The 18,866-nt window shown below is 45.7% G+C and overlaps 2 protein-coding genes across 4 annotated transcripts; one reads left to right on the top strand and one right to left on the bottom strand.

Annotated features, from left to right (window-relative positions):
- Nucleotides 1-2,279: 2,279 nt before the first annotated feature.
- Nucleotides 2,280-8,653, top strand: sav1 (salvador family WW domain containing protein 1). Of its 2 annotated transcripts, none has more exons than XM_069160541.1 (5): nucleotides 2,280-2,753; nucleotides 3,652-4,239; nucleotides 5,704-5,974; nucleotides 6,082-6,237; nucleotides 7,187-8,653. In XM_069160541.1, exons 1-5 carry the CDS (start codon nucleotides 2,660-2,662, stop codon nucleotides 7,389-7,391), a joined length of 1,314 nt encoding a protein of 437 aa, XP_069016642.1. In that variant the 5' UTR covers nucleotides 2,280-2,659; the 3' UTR covers nucleotides 7,392-8,653. The 2 variants fall into 2 exon arrangements, with proteins under 2 accessions (XP_069016642.1, XP_069016643.1); XM_069160542.1 differs by having other exon boundaries at nucleotides 2,685-2,775.
- Nucleotides 8,654-9,095: 442 nt separating this feature from the next.
- On the bottom strand, nucleotides 9,096-18,265 carry atl1 (atlastin GTPase 1). Of its 2 annotated transcripts, none has more exons than XM_069160539.1 (14): nucleotides 18,013-18,265; nucleotides 16,357-16,607; nucleotides 15,697-15,831; nucleotides 14,779-14,883; nucleotides 14,407-14,457; nucleotides 14,219-14,275; nucleotides 13,928-14,020; nucleotides 13,711-13,849; nucleotides 13,119-13,246; nucleotides 12,893-12,949; nucleotides 12,194-12,265; nucleotides 11,317-11,748; nucleotides 10,297-10,311; nucleotides 9,096-10,203 (listed from the first exon to the last, which is right to left on the bottom strand). In XM_069160539.1, exons 1-14 carry the CDS (start codon nucleotides 18,047-18,049, stop codon nucleotides 10,090-10,092), a joined length of 1,686 nt encoding a protein of 561 aa, XP_069016640.1. In that variant the 5' UTR covers nucleotides 18,050-18,265; the 3' UTR covers nucleotides 9,096-10,089. The 2 variants fall into 2 exon arrangements, with proteins under 2 accessions (XP_069016640.1, XP_069016641.1); XM_069160540.1 differs by having other exon boundaries at nucleotides 18,019-18,263.
- Between the last annotated feature and the right edge of the window lie 601 nt (nucleotides 18,266-18,866).

The raw sequence follows: 18,866 nt of genomic DNA, 5'->3' as shown, positions 1-18,866 counted from the left end.
GAAACACAACAACGCATCACACCTGAAACACAACAACGCATCACACCTGAAACACAACAATACATCACACCTGAAACACAACCGTAGTTTATTTGAGATGTGGCGATGAATTAACGCAGCAAACACTGCAGAATGCGTCCGCACTGATTAACTCCGAAACACTGAACATGAAGGTGGATGTTAAAGAAGTTAATACATCTCTGTTGCTCATCAACCTACAGACACGTTGACAGCAGTGACACATTTATTCTTTCACGTGCTGCACATTTAACAGCTTCTCCTCCTTTGCAGTCCAGAGGAGAACTTCTTACCGCACTACGTTTATCTGACATACAGGAAAAACTACACATCCATCCAAACATCTGATAGATTTTATTTGAACTTCAGTTCCAGGAACAAGCTGGACAAATTCATGATTATTTAACAAACTGCCAACAATTAATTTATTAAAACTTTATTTTTGATCTTCTATTAACCACCTCGCAGCCTCTCTGACTGATCTGATTTTCAACCTCTAGGTTTTAAACTAAAGTACGAGCAGTTTGAATGTGTACTTTTACTTCAGTAGTACTCTTACTTCAGTACTTTTACACCTTTGTATGAGTATGTTAATTTTTGTAAAGGCTCTCAGCTCCTCTGGTTGATCTGGTCTGCGACAAGTGAATATTAATCAGCCAGTTAATCATTCAGGCTCTCGTAGGGATTATTTAAAGCCTCCATCATTCATCCCTCTCTGTTGTTTCTAGTTGCATAAGAACGGTAAAGCGGACGTGCTGATCGGCGACCTGTACGTGGAGAACGCGCAGCTGCTGAAGGCTCTGGAGATCACCGAGCAGCGGCAGAAGATCACAGAGAAGAAGAACCACCTGCTGGAGGAGAAGATCTCCACCCTCAACAAGATCGTACGCGACCTGAGCCCGTCACCGCTGTCGTCGCTGCCGTACCACTTTTAATGTACCAGGAACCACCCTGGAGGGCAGCGACGGCCAATCACAGCCAACCAGGAAGCGTAAAACTCCCAACGTGCCTATTTGAGAACGTTTCCCACTGCAGATGCAGCCAAACGCACAAGAACTTTGAACTCTTTTAAACATGCAGTATTTTATTTTAATCTGAGCAATAATCACATACGAAGAACCAAACATGATGTCAGACTGTAAAGAGGATGTTATTTTACAGTAATTTATCTTTTTATATATATATATATATATATATATATAACTAAATTAATATTTTACTGTGACTCTACGTGTTCCGTCCAAAGAGAGAAGCCATACTGACATGAACTTTCTCCACATGGTTATCTGTGTCTGCTGAGCCTTTATGTAAAGAAGAAACACAGACTTACTGTCTGCAGTAAAAACAAATCAACAGAGGAGTCACATGATCACTGACCTTTACAAGGTGTTTGTTTTATTTAACATGAAGTGTACAGACTGTAAATGTCTGCTGAATGGCAATAATTCTATTTAAATATGATGTGTTGTAATCTGTGAAGCTGCGTGTGAAGGACTTTTCCACGAAGGTAAAACAGGGTGATGTTTGTGTTCCAGCTCTGAATAAAATACATGAATCTGTCCTGCAGGTTCATTGCTCTTTAAACACCTGAGGACTCCACTGATTTCCTGAAAATGTAGTTTAATATTTCTGATTTGTTACTTTATACTCATATTTCAGGAGGCACATTTTTATAACAGCTGTAGTAATTTTTCACCAGTGGTGAATTTCAATTTGAAATGTTTTTAGAGATTTGTGGTTCTTACAGAACAGAAATGATAAAAACATGATGATCTTATAGAATATGATGCATTACTGCAGATTAAACATAAAGTTGTTAAAATAACATTAATTCGAATTAATGCAGTGAAACACTGAGAGGGAGCATTCACTTTTACTTTTCATACTTTAATATTTGTTTTATGATAATACTCACATACTTTCACTTAATGCAGGACTTTAACTTTTAGTGGAGTATTTCCATAGTGTGTATTAGTACTTTTAGTTCAGTATAGGAGCTGAATACTTCTTCCACCCCTATTTAATGTGATGAACTACAACACTAATATTTTGGCTGCCTGAGGTGCAAAACTTTTCTCTCATATTTTCAGTGTGGAGTCACAACATGTGCATGTGTGTTCCTTCTTCTGCAGGAAGTGTTCTGTAAATGTTCTTCATCCTCATCAAAGTTCCCAGAAGCTCAAATGTCAACATGGTGTGTTTTTGTGAGTTGTGCTCAAACTCTCCTCAACAGATGGGAGGACTGTACAGAAACGTCTCCCTGTGGAGAACTGAGCCTCTCCCAGTGAGGACAAGCGGTGGATCCAAACTCTCCCGGTGAAGAACGGTGGAGGGACTGAACTTCTCCCGGTTCGGACCAGCGGTGGATCCAAACTCTCCCGGGGAAGACCGGTGGAGGGACTGAACTTCTCCCGGTGAGGATCAGAGGTGGGATCGAACCGCCGCAGCAGCAGAGACGCTCCCAGTGGCTCGAGCTCGACGGCTAACTGCTACTAGCTAGGTGGCTAACCGCTGCTAGCTCATCTAAAGCTGAAAATGTTCCCTCTCTGCGCTTCGCTCTTCGGCCGGGACGGTTGCAGGCTTGACGGATTGTGCCATGACTTTACAGCGCCGTGGTGTTGATGGTTCCGAGCCTTGAGTTATGCTCTCACGAAAGAAAAGCAAAAACGAAGCGTCGAAACCAGCCGAGGTTCACGGAAAATATGTGAAGAAGGAAACGTCGCCGCTCCTGAGAAGTAAGCAAGCCAGCTAGCTCAGGTTAGCACCAGTTAGCTAAAGTTAATAACAGTGAAACCGTAGCCAGAAAACTTGAACTAACAGACTGAAGTGAGTGTGTGGAACATTGTGAAGTTATTATGGCTCACTAGTTTGTGAACAACGGTTTAATATTGTGCTCCTAAACCAAGCTAAGTGCTAACAAGGTACTTCAGTGCTAGCTAAATGCTAACCAAATTGCTACAGGCTAGAGTAAGATAACGGATACAACTCCAACTGATGGAAAGTGTATTAAACTACTTAATAAATGACAAGCGGGTCTTTTTGTCATCTTTAATCAGTGGATTATTTTACTGAAAAGTCAAGATTAGCCTAACCCTTAAAGCTGAGTGTCTCAATGATGTTAAACAGTCTTTTAAACTGATATTTAAATTGTGACATTTTGTCATTACATTTACTTCTTAGTCCTCATCACAGCCGCAGGAAATAATCTGGAAACTCACCGGAGGTGAAGTCGCTGTAAAAAAAAAATAGGACATTACAGGAAGTTCTGCTGTAAACGTTTTATTTCAAAGTCAGAAAATGTTCTGAGCAAATAAACATAAAATAAAGTCAAAGTCAACTTTATTGTCAATCCACAATATGTACAATCCATACAGAGAGATCGAAATATTGTTTCTGGCAGTCCCACGGTGTGAAAAATAAATAACAAATAAAATATGTAACAATAAAAACAAACGACAACCATAGTGACGCTTAACTGCAGTATAAATAAAAGAACACTTTTTGTACTTTATTACTGTTGCATTAAATGTGCTTGTTTCCAAATGCAGCTCATCATACATACACGCGTTATATGGGATGTATGTTCACTTTATGTTTATGCTGACGTTGCGTGTTGTGTCACCTGCCTGCCAGATCTTATGCCCTCATTCATCCGCCATGGACCCACGATTCCCCGACGCACCGAGGTTCCTCTGCCAGAGATGGGGCCCTCTTCCTACCCGGTGGCCCCCAGCCGGGAGCCCGCGGTGTCCCGCAACAAGAGCGTCCTGCGGGCCCCCGTGCAGAGGCCCCCCCACGAGGTGGCCCGCAGGGAGAGCCACCGCATGTCGGCCCCTCCGTACCTGCCCCGCAGCCTGGGGGACCTGTCGCACGAGTACGGGGGCTCGTCGCAGTCCTTCCTCACAGACGTGAGCCCCATGTCGGAGAACGGAGACGCTGCTCGCTATTATTACCCCTCTGAACCTTATTACGACACCCAGCAGCAGCAGCAAAAGCAACAACAACAACAACAGCAGCAGCAGCAGCAGCAACAACAACAGCAACAACAACAACAGCAACAACAGCAACAGCAGCAACAGCAACAGCAGCAGAGGCAGCAGCAGCCCAGGAGGGTCCTAGACCGCTTCCCTGAGGACTATCGATACTATGAGCACAATGAACACAACTTCCAAAGAGTTCCCAGACAGCACACTCCCCCCGCCCCCAGCAGGCCCCCCTCAGGTAAACAGGAAGTGTGTTCCTTGCTCACTTTACACGGTTTGGTTTGAACGAGGGGAAGCTGAGGGTTTGGGAACATTTCCATCAGGCGATCTGTGTCTCTGAGGGACTGAAACGCATCTTGTTATAGCGGTTGAAGTTGTTTACAAAAGTGGATCAGTTCAAGATTTGAAGAGGTTTAAATATAATGGAGTTTTACATGAATGTATGATGGAGGATTATAGATCCAGTGTTTCAGTGTACCAGAGGAATGAAGTCTTTCTCTCTCCGCATGTGAACATGAGCGTGATGCGAGTGTGTAATTTCCTTCAGATGAAGTATGTCGGGGGCTGCAGGAATTTTCCAGCTCGACAGAGGAGCTTTTATTTTGTGGCGTTGTGTGCACAGTTTGATGTTGTGTGTGTGTTCGATGTTGTGTATGCGGTTCAGAGTTGTGTGTGTGTGTTCGATGTTGTGTGTGCGGTTCGATGTTGTGTGTGCGCCTGCAGTCAGATGTATCAGGCTGCTCACAGCTGTCAATCATCTGTGTTTTTACAGTTTCATCAGAGATGTTTCAGAGGATCTGAAGGATGATCTTCCTTTCATAACAACAATCCAGCGTTTCCTGTTCATCTGTGTGAAAACAGCTGGATTTTTAATTTGAGTTTAACCTACTGAATGCCTGTTAATCATCAGCCCTCTGAAGGTTGAATGCTGATGTCTCCATAACATCTGAAAACCAGTTGAAGCATGAAGTTTAGAATGTGTCTGTGTGATGTTCAGTGTTTCCTGTTGGGGGTCATGTGATGAAGTTGGTTTGTTTTTCCTGAGAGCAGAATGAGCTATTTCTGATATTCCTGAGCTGTAGTCTGTATTTCTCTGAGGGAAAAGGCAGCAATGAGGATGATGAGGAGGTGGTGAGGAGGAGGAGGAGGAGTGCGCATTCCATCCCTTTAGTCAGCAGCTCCTCCGCTGCTGCTGTCGCTCTCCTGCAGAATTTCTCAGATCGTAGCACCATTTTGGAGTCAGACTTTGTTCCTGTGACGTTCTGCTGGTCTCTGGAGTTCTCTCGGTTCCTGTGGTTTCTTTATGGGTCTCTCTGGCCTGAACTTGCAGACATGCAGTAACATCTGCTGTCTGACAGAACCACTGTGAAGTCCACTGGCGCGTGCGTGCGTGCGTGCGTGTGTCTTCGTCTTCCTGTCCAGCAGTAACATCCTCCCTCTTCCTTCCCATCATCAGCGTTTCAGGATGCTGTCCCATTAAAACTGAAAGTCAGTCAGTCTTTCAGCAGTGTTCCTTACAGTCCAGAGTGTGTGTTGACGGTCCGGAGTGCGTTAACGGTCCAGTGTGTGTTAACGGTCCTGTGTTGTCGTTTGTCCTGCTGCCTCGTCACAGTGACCTTTTTAACTCGGTACATTCCTGCTGTAAACGTTCCCACACGCTGCCGTCCCTCCGTCTCTGAACACAGATGTTTGTTTTCCTCAGGCATCGGTCGGATCCAGGCCAAGTCTCTGGGAAACCTCTCCAGCCTGACGGGGGAGGACCTCCCCCTTCCTGGCGGGTGGACCGTGGACTGGACCATCCGGGGAAGGAAGTACTACATCGACCACAACACCAACACCACACACTGGAGCCACCCTCTGGAGAGGGAGGGGCTCCCCCCTGGCTGGGAGAAGGTGGAGTCAGCAGAGTTCAGGGTCTACTACGTGGACCACATCAACAAGAGGGCTCAGTACCGACACCCGTGCGCTCCGAGGTAGACGGCAGAGAGATGATGAAAGGTTTTGCCAGAATAAGCCGACTCCCGCTGGTCGATAAAATCAGATTTATAACTACAGTTTATACTGTTCTTTTACATCCCAGCGTCCCTCGCTATGACCAGCCCCCCCCACTCCCGCCTCCTGTCACCTACCAGCCCCGGCCCGCAGAGAGGAACCAGCCGGTGCTCGTTCCCGCCAACCCGTACCACACGGCCGAGATCCCAGACTGGCTGCAGGTGTATGCCAGAGCACCGCTCAAGTAAGTAGCGACCAATCAGCTGCTGACGATGTGTCACATGCAGATGACATCACTGACCAATCAGCTGCTGACGGTGTGTCACAACAAGCTGATATCACCGACCAATCAGCTGCTGATGGTGTGTCATATACAGATGACATCACCGACCAATCAGCTGACAGTGTGTCACATGCCGATGACATCACCGACCGACCAGCTGACGGATCCAGATGATGTCACTGAACAGACAGAGTTCAGGGAGAGACACTGATTTTGTAGCTGTTTCTTCATAACTCACCAAAACTTTACATAATTAACACAAACGTATAAATCAGGTGTGAACGAACTCTCGATGAAAACTGATGCTTACATCAGCTCTTAAGCTGCTGAAGAGGAGGGAAACTCCTACAGAGAAAACAGACTGTGATTTTATTCACAGCCTGGTTTTTATAACATTTTATTTCTAAAAACATTTTGTTTTTGTTTTTTGAGAGATAAAAAAATAATCTCTGCTGTAAAAACCTTGCAAACAAGAACTTTCAACCATCTGTCTGATGTTCAGGTGTCCTGGAAATGTATTACTGCATATTTAATTAGATAACTCATTTTCATTTTTAAACAGAAAAGGTCAGAAAATGCATACAAATACCAAAATAACTCAGTCATCAGCTAGCTGTTGGCTTGTATAAAAACAATTCAAATTGACATCGGTTCTCCTCTTCTTCCAAATTTCTCCAAATTCAATTTCTTTAATGGAAAATGACGTCACTAAAATCCTCTCAGTCAGTCAGAGCTGCGAGTGTCTTAATATTGCACCTAAATATTTTTGTTTTATTGGATTCTGTCTCCTAAAAGTAGTTCCATTATCGTTAATATCTTTTCTGGCCCATCACTGCCTTGGCGTATAAAAATGAGCCTCGTGTGTGTTGATGACTCGGCGCCTGTGGAATCACTGTTCCTCTCCCGTCAGGTACGACCACATCCTGAAGTGGGAGCTGTTCCAGCTGGCCGACCTGGACACGTACCAGGGGATGCTGAAGCTGCTCTTCATGAAGGAGCTGGAGCACATCGTCAAGTCCTACGAGGCCTACCGGCAGGCGCTGCTGTCCGAGGTGGAGGCCCGCAAGCAGCGGCAGCAGTGGTACGCCCAGCAGCCCGCCAACAACTTCCTGTGAGGCCTTCCGCTGCCACCGCCACGCCTCTCTGAGGTCGCCGCCGCCTGGGAGCGGTCGCACCCTCCTCTCCAATCATCACCGACTCTGAAACCAAACACATCTGTGCCTTCGCTTGATCCAAATATACCAGTGGGAGTCCCCACCGCGCATGACAGCGTACGAACCCGCACGCCGAGCCGGATTTTCCCGCCCGCCAACCTGAGAGCAGAAGAGTGAAGGAGCTGCTCTGGATGCTGGAACAAAACCAATCCTGAGCTTGTGCCTTTTTTATTGAAATGTTTCTGACGCCGTGGAAACAGCAGCTTCTTCATCTGAAACATGTTTAGCTCGAACCTTTTACCTGAAACGGAACCATTAATTGACCTCCTGCAGACTGGAGACGACAATCCTCCGACATAGCCTCAGGTCTGATTGATGCAGCTTCAGGTCTGATTGATGCAGCTGGAACTTTTCAAACACCAAGTTTGCCAAACAAGTGGAAATTCTCTTTCTCCATGTTTGACTCTTTCTGGACTTTTCTTGCCTTATTTTTATGGACCGACATGTCTGCTCAGATTTAATGCAGGTTCACGGAAGCGTGTTTCTACTGATCACCAATCAATCAGCTGTTCAGATACTTGGAAGTGTTTCTCCTGTGTGACACAGTTTAATGAGAGGAGATGGAACATTTCTGAAATCCTGAAAGACTTGTTGACCAGGTGATGTAGAACACCAGGCTTCTCTTCATCGCATCTTTTCACAATGATGTCATGACCTTTTTGGATTACAAATCCAGACCTGCTGTCAGCAATAAAGTCTGCAGTGATGTCATCAACACTACCGTTGCTGCTTCCTGCCGCTGCAGCTCGATACAAATATATTTTTTAATAATCTTTAACTTCCTAGAGACTCTCATCTCGTGTTGTTTCCTTTTCACTGCAGCTCAATGACCTGCTCAGCTAAACAGGTGCTGAACTTTGACCCCGAACACTACACACTACAGACTGGACATGACAGTGGACGTCTGAAAACTGGGCCCCCATGTGGAAGTGCCTTAAAGTGCATTACCACTGAGGGCCACTAGGGGCTGTCTCCAATAACTCCCATGTAAAAAGCATCCACTGCTCCTGAAATACAAAGTCAGTAAATGTTTCCAGTCATCGTGGTGTCATTCGATAAACTTCCTCCTTCTGATCAGAGTTCTGGTCCTTCTGGAAATATGCCATCATTCATTACATATTAGGACTCTTAACACGCATATGTTTGGGGTCGGGGCTGGGTGATTGACAGGCCTGGGGGTGGAGTCAGGTTTCTGGTATATGTGGGCGTGGCCAATCTGACCAAATCCGATCGTGTCCTGACGGTTCAGGTTGGGAACGACGTGATGTGTCAGTGAGTTAAACACCTGCTGCTTCTACTCCTCCTGTTTCTGTTCTTTTGCTCAACTACTTCGATAAACTCGTGATCTACGAGCTCATTTATATATAGAGCAGGGATCCAATCACAGAGGCTCACTTGAGATGAAATGTAAAGCTGGTGTCGCGAAATCCGATCACACCGGGATGGATCTACACTGCAGGTTTGAACAGGGTCTGAGAGGAGCACTTAGCCAGCTACGTGAGGATAAATATTCAGTGTTGAATAACTCAAACAGCTTCAGATGATTGTCATGAACGGGTTAAGATGAATTTTTATTTCTGAAAAAAAACTCAACTTCAGTCTGGATTTCATTAATTTGGTCCAACTTTATTATTTATTTGTGTGTGACTGAAATTTTGCAAACGTGTGTGTGAAAGTAAGCAGAGCTCTCCAGGAGGCGGATCGACTGAACCTTCGGTCCTCTGACGCTGCTCCACATCTGGACCTGATGAAGACGACGCTCCAGGAGTGAAGAGTTAAACTGATGAACACAGACCTGAACAGGAGTCTGACGGGGATGGCTGTTTGTGAACGCCTCGCTTGGGATGCGGAAGACTGAAGACGCTGTGTGTGTGTGTGTGTGGGTGGGGGGGGCTGCAGGAGACAGACAAGAAGACGCTGCTACACATGAACAGTAACAGTCTGCTCAGCCAGACTCGCATACCATGAAGTCTTTCTACTAACACACATACACAAGCCCTGTTCTCCCATCATGCAACACTCCTGCACGTGAAGATGATGACAGACATGTGGAATGAGGAGCCTCTGTCGCCACGCCTCGTCACGCCGCAGAGAGCTGCATTCCTCAGACCAGCTCCCACATTCAGGAACAGACACACATACACACACACACAGAGGATCTCTGAGACATGATGTCATCACCGGCTGCTCTCGAGATGTGAAACCATTTTTACATGTTGTGGAGCAGCAGCTTGTCTTCTGAAGACTTCCTGTCGGAGAGCTCACGGACGAAGACACGAACCAGCACCCACGCTGACGCCGCCGCGTCACTTCACAGACAACGTTGGTCCTTTAGAAACACCACGAAACTTCAAGAACAGAACGAGCGGCACGAATGAGGGCGTCAACGTTTGGCTATAATCTGATGGAGACGGGTGAGATGCAGAGCTGACAGGAGGGCGTGGCCTCCCGCACAGTGCGTCTGTACAGGTGTGTATGTGTTCACGGACACACAGGTGAGATGAGCAGGAAACAGTCGTTACAGGGAGGAAGAGCAGAGCGCCTCCTCCTCCCTGTCCATCCGTCCCCCTGATGTCCCTGCTGTGTTCTGTCCCTGTCATCAGTCCCTCTTCTTGTCCGTCTCCTCGGCCGCCTCGTCCTCCTGCGGCCCGGGGAAGGCGTGGTGGTACAGGTGCCTGTGATTGGCTGCTACGTTGTACAGCTTGTAGAGAGCCTGAGGAGGGAGGAAGAGGAGGTGGAGTCAGTTCTTCATCCAGGAAGTCATCATCAAAACATTGTCACGGCTGCTGTGAATGTTCACACTCACCTCGTTGGTGCTCCCCTGCAGCAGCGTGAAAGAAACACATAGGCGTGAGTGTGCATGGACACACAACGCAACACACAATCAACACACAACACACAGACATCATATGAAGCTGCTCCAATAAGAAAACATTAGTCATATGATGGATCTGAGCTGATTTAAAGGAGGATGTCGCCCCCTGGTGGTTCACAGAGACATCGTTACTAAACTTATGATGTCATGTTATTTATCTTAAAATATTAAATATTATTAATAAGCAGCAGTTTAAAGTAAAGATGAAATTATTTTAATCAGAAAACAGAAGATTTACTGTAAATAATGTGAAAATGACAACAAACAATCTGAGTTTCAGGTATCTTTTAAACAATTGATTAATTAAAGAAGAAAATAATATGTCAAAAAAGTCATTATATTTAAATATAATATTTTTGCCCACTTGTTGCCTTTATTGCAGCTGAATTTCATACAAACTATGAAGTTTATTTAATCTGAAGAGGATTTATTTCTTTTTGTGAGTGAAAGATAAACATCCTTACACCCTGAAGGTGTTATTTTACAGGTAGTGTCCTGATAAAGAGCCTCTAAGCTGGTTTTAGCTGCTAAATCACATCTACAGTTAAAAAACTAAAACCTACACCGAGGCTATTTACACATTTTACCTGGTTTTACTTTTTATTTGATTTTCGATAGAATATTATTTATTTCATTTATAAAAAAAAAATTTTAAATTGTTTTTTTACTGTATTTAAATATTTTATTGAACTTTTAAGATATTTTTTGGACAATTTTGTTATGTGTTTTAGTTGTTCTTAAATTTTATTTTAGTATTTTAATAACTCTTAATTCCTTTGGTGTTTCCTCATTAATGTTTCCTGAGTTCTGTTCTTTATAATAGATTCACTGATGTGTGTGTGGACATTTGTTGTGCGTCTGAGGAGCTGTTTGTGGTGTGCAGAGGCTCTTATTAATAACTAATTCATTTTGATGACCGTATTGATCAGGTGAGACGGTATCTGGACCTACCTGGTCCCACAGCGCGCCGGCCACCTGGTCGATGACGGCTCCAAGCTCCCGGTACTCCCCGGAGTAGCGGATGTAGGCCCAGGTGCAGAGCGTGATGAGCGCAAGGCCCAGGATCATGTTACACAGGCTGGCGATGATGTCCACGCCCACAAAGCCCGTGATGCCCGCCGCCACGTACATGACGAAGATGACCACGAATAGCGTGGCCGGCGTGCGGGCGGCGTGGAAAATGTTCTTGGAGTCGTTGTGCTTGATGTACTGGACGAACACCTCGTCGATCTCCGCCTCCAGCTGCTGCAGGTACCGCCGGCTGAACTCCTCACCCCCCATCTTCTTTACGCCCCGGAACACCTGCAGGGCCTCCTCCCGGATCACTCCGTGCTGGGCCTGCAGCTCGGTGGGTGCCAGGAAGGGCCGGTCCCCTCCGCAGACCTGAGGAGGAGCAGAACTGGTTAGTGAGGAAGGATCAGAACCGGTCAATGAGGATGGATCACAACCGGTCAGTGAACCAGTCAGTGAGGAAGGATCAGAACCGGTCAGTGAGGATGGATCAGAAGCGGTCAGTGAACCGGTCAGTGAGGAAGGATCAGAACTGGTCAGTGATGATGGATCAGAACCGGTCAGTGAGGAAGGATCAGAACCGGTCAGTGAGGAAGGATCAGAACCGGTCAGTGTTGATGGATCAGAACCGGTCAGTGAACCGGTCAGTGAGGAAGGATCAGAACCGGTCAGTGAGGAAGGATCAGAACCAGTCAGTGAGGATGGATCAGAACCGGTCAGTGAACCGGTCAGTGAGAATGGATCAGAACCGGTCAGTGAACCGGTCAGTGAGGAGGATCAGAACCGGTCAGGTTTATGAAGGTAAAGTTCTCCTCACCCCCTCCATCTTCTTGTTGTACAGATCCTTGGCAGCAGCAACAGCAGCCAGATTGTTGGCTTCAGCTGTGGCCTGATGGAGGAGGAGGAAGAAGAGAGGAGAAATGTGTTAATTATATAATATAATCTGATGTTTATCTTCCTGTATAGAAGTGGATGTATTTAAATGGAGAGAGACAGAGATGTGATGACTGATTGGTGTTTACAGTCTGCAGCTTCTCACGTCACCAACAGGTTCGGAGTTTAACTTCTGTTTAAGATAAGTTGGACTGTTTCATTTCATTTAAATGGACTTCAGGGTTCAGTTGTTGAGATAATTAATGACATCACGTGTTGCACACTACTTTTCTCCTTCCATCACAGAAAAACATCATAATTTCACATGCAAAAACTCATTTGATCACATGTGATTGTGCACATGTGGAGCATGTGAAACATGTAGTTCTGGAACATTTTCATGGTGTAATATGTAAAGCTCATGTAGGTTTTCCCAAATATTTGTCTCATGTATCATGTTGCAACAAATGGTAAACGTGTCATAATGTGATAAACATGGGAAACGTGTGTTTTCTCTGTGAGGGTCAGATTAGACTGTTTCCGTGAACTGTTAGTTTTGAGACTTAAAGACAGAATCATCATCATCAACCAGAAGATCTTTAAAATGAGGTTGTATGTAATTATTAATTTATTAAAAGTGTACCTGTAACATGGACTTTGGATGTGGCAGCTCCTCTCCTTGGTAGATTTTAATGTACGCCTGAAACATAATAAATATATTGTAGAATCAGTTGTATTTAATGTGAAGAAACAAGCTCCTCTAGCAGATCTTTATACACCTGATAACATGACAACATGACTTCATTGAAACGGAGACCTTTTAACCAATCAGAGCGCAGCGTGGATCCGTCACGAATGTTCGTTCTCACCTTGAAACACTCCACCAGACCTCTGCAGGTGATCTTACTGCCGTTGATCTCCTTCACGTCGATGTTCTGAGGACTGAGGAGCCACGGAACCAGAACCTGCAGGTTGTTGATGAACTCTCCGTCGATCTCTGGAGAATATGAGTAGAACCACAGGCGAGAGAACGGAGTGATCCAAGTTTGATGGAAGTGAGAAACATGAGCAAACTGGAGGACCAGACGTTCCTCTTACTTAAATGAACTGTTTTAAAATCCTCTTAGATTCTCTGTAAAATGTTTTTCAGAGCTGGTTTTCTTTGAAAAATACTGTTTTCTGTTTATTTCCTGCATCCCTCCCGATCACCACCAGAGGTCCTCAGTCCCTGTCCTCTGCAGGCCACGCCCACCTCCACCTGCTTCCTGTCTCACCTGCAACCACTCTGTGATCAGCAGGTCACTAAATATTCTCTCAGGCTGTTTCCTGGTTTAAACCCTGCTCCCTTTTTGGTTTTTCGACATGCGACTTCATATTGTTTTATTTCACATATTTTAAACCCTGACGTCCAGCTCGAATGTAAAGTCTGCCTGCTGAGAGGATGTCCTGCAGAGACGTTACCTTTGATTCTGCCGTCGAAGTGCGGGTTGGTGGCCACCTTGAGTCCGGGATGAGGCATCAGGAAGCAGGAGATGTTGGTGAAGCAGGAGTGGATGTGTTTCCGGACGTTCTGCAGCTCTTCGTGTTGGTTCTCTGAGATCTGAAACACCAACAGGAGGTTTCAGACATGCAGTGAGCAGCAGAGCCTGCAGGGGGAGCTGAAGAGCTACAGACTGACCTTCAGCCTTTTCTCCAGGAACTTCATGCCTCCTTCCTGCCCATATGGAAACTCGTAGGGAAAACTCCAGTCTCGGACCAGGAAGATCATGGACTGGAACACAAAATGCACCACATGAATCATCAAGAAGCTTCGGTTAAACTGCCTCCATCGCAAACCTCAGTTCGACAGTTTAATCTTAGTCCAACATCTCAACCTCGGTTCAACCTCAGGCCGACGGTTCAACCTCAGTTCATCCTCAGGCCGACAGTTACTCCTGCTGAAATACTTTATGTTTTATCTGATCGGTACCTGGAACGGTTTGAGGAACGTCTCCTCCATCGCCAGCCGGCCATACTCCGTGAAGAGCTGCAGTAAGAAGAAGAAAAGACACACGTTTATTCAACATGTTTTTTTTCACCATCTGGATTAAAGTCTGTTCTTTGTAACAGGATTCATGAAACACACGTGTCTCTTGGGTTTGAATGTGTGTTTCTGACCTGCAGGTGCTGAAGGTCGTCCTCCTGCACATTCTGGGAGATGTTGTAAACCTGAAAGACATTGTTCAGTCACAGATTCATTCAGTATCTAAGAAGAATTAATCACATCTAAAGTTTAGAATGTAAATATTCTGTAAAATATATCACATTTTAATAAAATGTAACTTTACATAATATAAACAATTATTGATGTCCCTCCATATAGAGACTTGGAGCACCCGTGTTACAGAAGAGAACCATCACAGTGAGGAGGGTGCGTCCTCCGAGGACCATGAACGTCTGCACAGTTTAATGTGAATCCATCCAGTTATCTCGGAGATATTTCAGAAAATACATTCATAAACCTACAGATCTGTGTCCAGCTGTTCGTACCTGCATGGAGCTGATCATGGTGCTCAGAGCGAACACGGTGGCCGAGTCCCTCAGAGTGGACTGACTGTCAAACGTCCCCTGAGTGTCCATCAAGAGCACGGCGACCTAAAGACAAAGACGGGAGGAGACGGTGATCTAAAGACAGAGACGGGAGGAAACGGCAACCTAAAGACAGAGACGGGAGGAAATGGCAGCCTAAAGATAGAGACGGGAGGAGACGGTGATCTAAAGACAGAGACGGGAGGAGACGGCGACCTAAAGACAGAGACGGGAGGAGACAGCAACCTAAAGACAGAGAAATTAGGAGACTGTGACCTAAAGACAGAGACGGGAGGAGACGGCGACCTAAAGACAGAGACGGGAGGAGACGGCGACCTAAAGACAGAGACGGGAGGAGATGGTGATCTAAAGACAGAGACGGGAGGAGACAGCGACCTAAAGACAGAGAAATTAGGAGACCGTGACCTAAAGACAGATGGGAGGAGACCGTGACCTAAAGACAGAGATGGGAGGAGACCGTGACCTAAAGATAGAGACGGGAGGAGATGGCGACCTAAAGACAGAGACGGGAGGAGACGGCGACCTAAAGACAGAGAAATTAGGAGACCGTGACCTAACGACGGAGACGGGAGGAGACCGTGACCTAAAGACAGAGACAGTGACCTAAAGACAGAGACGGGAGGAGACAATGACCTAAAAACAGAGACGGGAGGAGACGGTGACCTAAAGACAGAGAAGGGAGGAGACGGTGACCTAAAGACAGAGATGGGAGTGACCGGAGTGTTTTTAATTCTCATCCTGACTTTGATGAAATACATGGAGAGAATCAGTGGATCTGGATGAAGGTTTAATTAAAAGTTAATCTGGTATCTGTGTTTAATGATGACCTCACTCCTCTATGTCTCTGATGTCTCTCACCTTCCTCCCGTCCGGTTTGTCCACCAGGAAGACTTCGCTCCAGATCTGGATCCCGGTGGTCTCTCTCTCCGAACCCCCCCGCCAGGAGAAGCCGGTCAGCGGCTCTTCTGCCTCTCCGAGCCAGTCTTCAGCCGCCTGCAAGAAAAACGCTTCGACGGGTCAGTTTATCTTTCACGGTGGTTCAATCCATTATATTTTAATCAATGTGCTTTATTTAATAAGCTGCAATCACAGAATAGGACTTATAAATAATATAAATAGAGAAATATATGGTCAGACTACTGCACCACTACAGATCCATGTTTAACATGTTTATGGAACTACAGACAGATGATATGATGGAGGTTCCTTTTACTGCAGGGCATTATATTTTCCATTATTACTTTTATTTCCTGACACTTGTCCTGTTTTTTTTTCTGTTGTTTTCTGTTTTCCTTCCTGTTATTTTTGTTTGCTGCCTTTTGAATTTAAATCATATAAACATGTTTCGATGGAGTTGTTAAACCTCCAATCAGAGAATGTTCCTCTGTGGTGACATGAAACTTCTTTTAAATACAGATGATGATGATGATGATGATGATGATGATGATGATCACGGTGTTGGATGTTCCCCAGCGTGTTCTTCTGTCGGTATAGAACCCTGTAAGTGCTTGTACTTACTTGGTTGTACATGTAGCGCAGCATGAAGTCCATGAGGAAGGACTTCCCCTTCCGGAAGGCGCCGGCCACAGAGATGGCCACCACCTCTCGGTCCTGGACCTCCTCTGCCAGCAGGATGCGGATCAGCGCCGCCTCGTCCAGCTCAAAGGTGTGGTCGTCTTTCACCAGCAGAACCTGGATGGGTCGGGCCCGTCCGTCAGGCTCCTCCTCCTCCGAGCTCCAATCATACACGGTCTTATCACTGAGGGACCCTGGAGGGGAGGGAGAGGAGGGTTACTGAGGAAGAGGACGGTTACTGAAGAAGAGAAGGAAAAGGAGGGTTACTGAGGAAGAAGAGGGTTACTGAAGAAGAGGAGGGTTACTGAAGAAGAAGAGGAAGAGGAGGGTTACTGAGGAAGAGGAGGAAGATGAGGGTTACTGAGGTAGAGGAGGAAGAGGCGGAAGAGGAGGGTTACTGAGGAAGAGGAGGGTTACTGAAGAAGAAGAGGAAGAGGAGGGTTACTGAAGAAGAGGAGGAAGAGGAGGGTTACTGAGGAAGAGGAGGAAGATGAGGGTTACTGAGGTAGAGGAGGAAAATGAGGTTTAAAAAGTTTCACAGAAATGAAAGAACATCTGATTTAACCAGAAAATGAGCTCAGATGACATGATGATGATGATGATGATGCATTCAGTGAAAGTGGGATGTTATTATGTGAATGCCTAAACTTCCATTAAAGGAGGAAACAGTTGAGTCCACTCTTCCTCCTCCTGTGAATAGCCGATCAATACAGTTAATAAGAATGAATCTTCATCCTCTCAGATGTTTCCGGAGCTTTCAACCAGTGACTAAGAGTGTTTTCATCTCTGCTGTCTCATGCGGAGCTGCGGGATTTTAAAATTCTCCTCCTGTGAACATCCCTGAAGATCTATGATGTTTGTTTAAGTGATTTTATCCTAAATGAAAGCTGTGACAGATTCAGGAGGCGGTTAGGTGTTTAAAGATTAAACATGGTGAATAATTTAATCCTCCCCGGTTTCCTGTCAGCCTACTGTCTCCAGAGCAGAGCAGGCCAAGCCTGGCCCGGCTCGGCCCGGCCTGGCCCGGTGAACTTGATAGTGCAGCTGCAGATGTTCGAAGATCATCTGCCTGAAGTGGGTCAGAACAGATCAAGTCTCTGCCTCCTCTTCCTCCTCATGCAGCTCTTCATCCCTGCAGGCCTGAACTGAACCCACCACGGACCACTGTGATTCACAGCCTGCTGCTCACCTCCTCCATCAGGGTGGAGGAGTGATGATGATGATGATGATGATGGTGGTCCTGATGAAGATGACAGCCTGTTTACTGATGCAACATTACATAATTAGAAGCCACCACACAGAAGGAGGTTTTCCGGCCTTGTGGGGACCTGCAGCTCCATCAGGGAACCACTGAACATGTTTAAAATCATAAATATATATTTTCTGTCGGTATTAATGCAGATAAACTGAATCCCGGTGATTTTCTGTATCGTTTCCTCCAAACAATCAGACTCCGCTCTCATCTCTGTCGCCAGTAGAAGCAGCATCTCATCATGGAGTCTGAGATAAATATGATTAGCTGCTCCCGCCCTCCGCTCGTTCAGGAACATACGAACATGTATGTGCTGAGGAGAAGCGGAAATGTTCTCCGGTACGTACACTCACCCCAGCTGTCTCTGTCCGGTCGGTGCTTCATGGTTCGGTCCGTGTGTCCCGGTGTTGGTCCGTTAACGAGTGGTCATGAGTGTCGGGAGGATGCTCCGTCTCCACCTCAGCGATGCTCGGATCAGAGGAGGATGATGGAGCTTTTTATTCCCAGCGTGATGCAGGGCTGTTGCCCGCCGACAGGGGGCGCTGCTCTCCTTCCTGCGATGCAGCCACAGCTGAATAATGCAGTGAAATGGATGCAGGTCTCAGCTCAGAGGAGAAAACAGTCCGACTGCCGAATGGGAGGCCGCAGCTGCGACTACAGCCCGCTGTCAGCACTGTTGCTATGGAGATACTCTACCTACAGTTCCAGTTTTGGACGGCAGGGAGCGGTAATTACACAGAGATAAGAACAATGCTGCCTTCAGGTACACGTGAACTTTTAATGGGTCAACGTGCCGACGGTCATTGAAGAGGTAAAAACATAAGATTGTAAAATAAACTGCACATAGAATTCAACATTTTAATGGTAAAAAAAAGACACGTGATGAAATTTAGATACATTTGACTTTTGCACAGAAAGTTAAATTGTTTTAAAATGTTTAAAGATAAATCTTTGTTGACTCGCTTATTGATGAATCTGAAATGTGAATTTACAAAAATCATCTCATTCTCAGAGAAATAAAAAAATATTATTATGAGGCTACTGACACCACGGTGGAGCTGATTGTTTCATGTATGTTTGGGTGGTTTCATTTATCACATAACAATGTGTCATATACTGTATGTGGTCATTATGGGCTTTTAAAATCTTAATCTAACAGGAAATTATAGGGTCACTGTTACTAATGTAATAAATAAAGTGG

This window comes from Embiotoca jacksoni, unplaced genomic scaffold (genome assembly GCF_022577435.1).
Source record: "Embiotoca jacksoni isolate LCO1_2020_lvr unplaced genomic scaffold, fEmbJac1.0.p SCAF_27, whole genome shotgun sequence".
NCBI lineage: Eukaryota > Metazoa > Chordata > Actinopteri > Embiotocidae > Embiotoca > Embiotoca jacksoni.
Note: the sequence above shows the minus strand (reverse complement) of the source record. Positions and strands in the feature narration are given on the sequence as shown.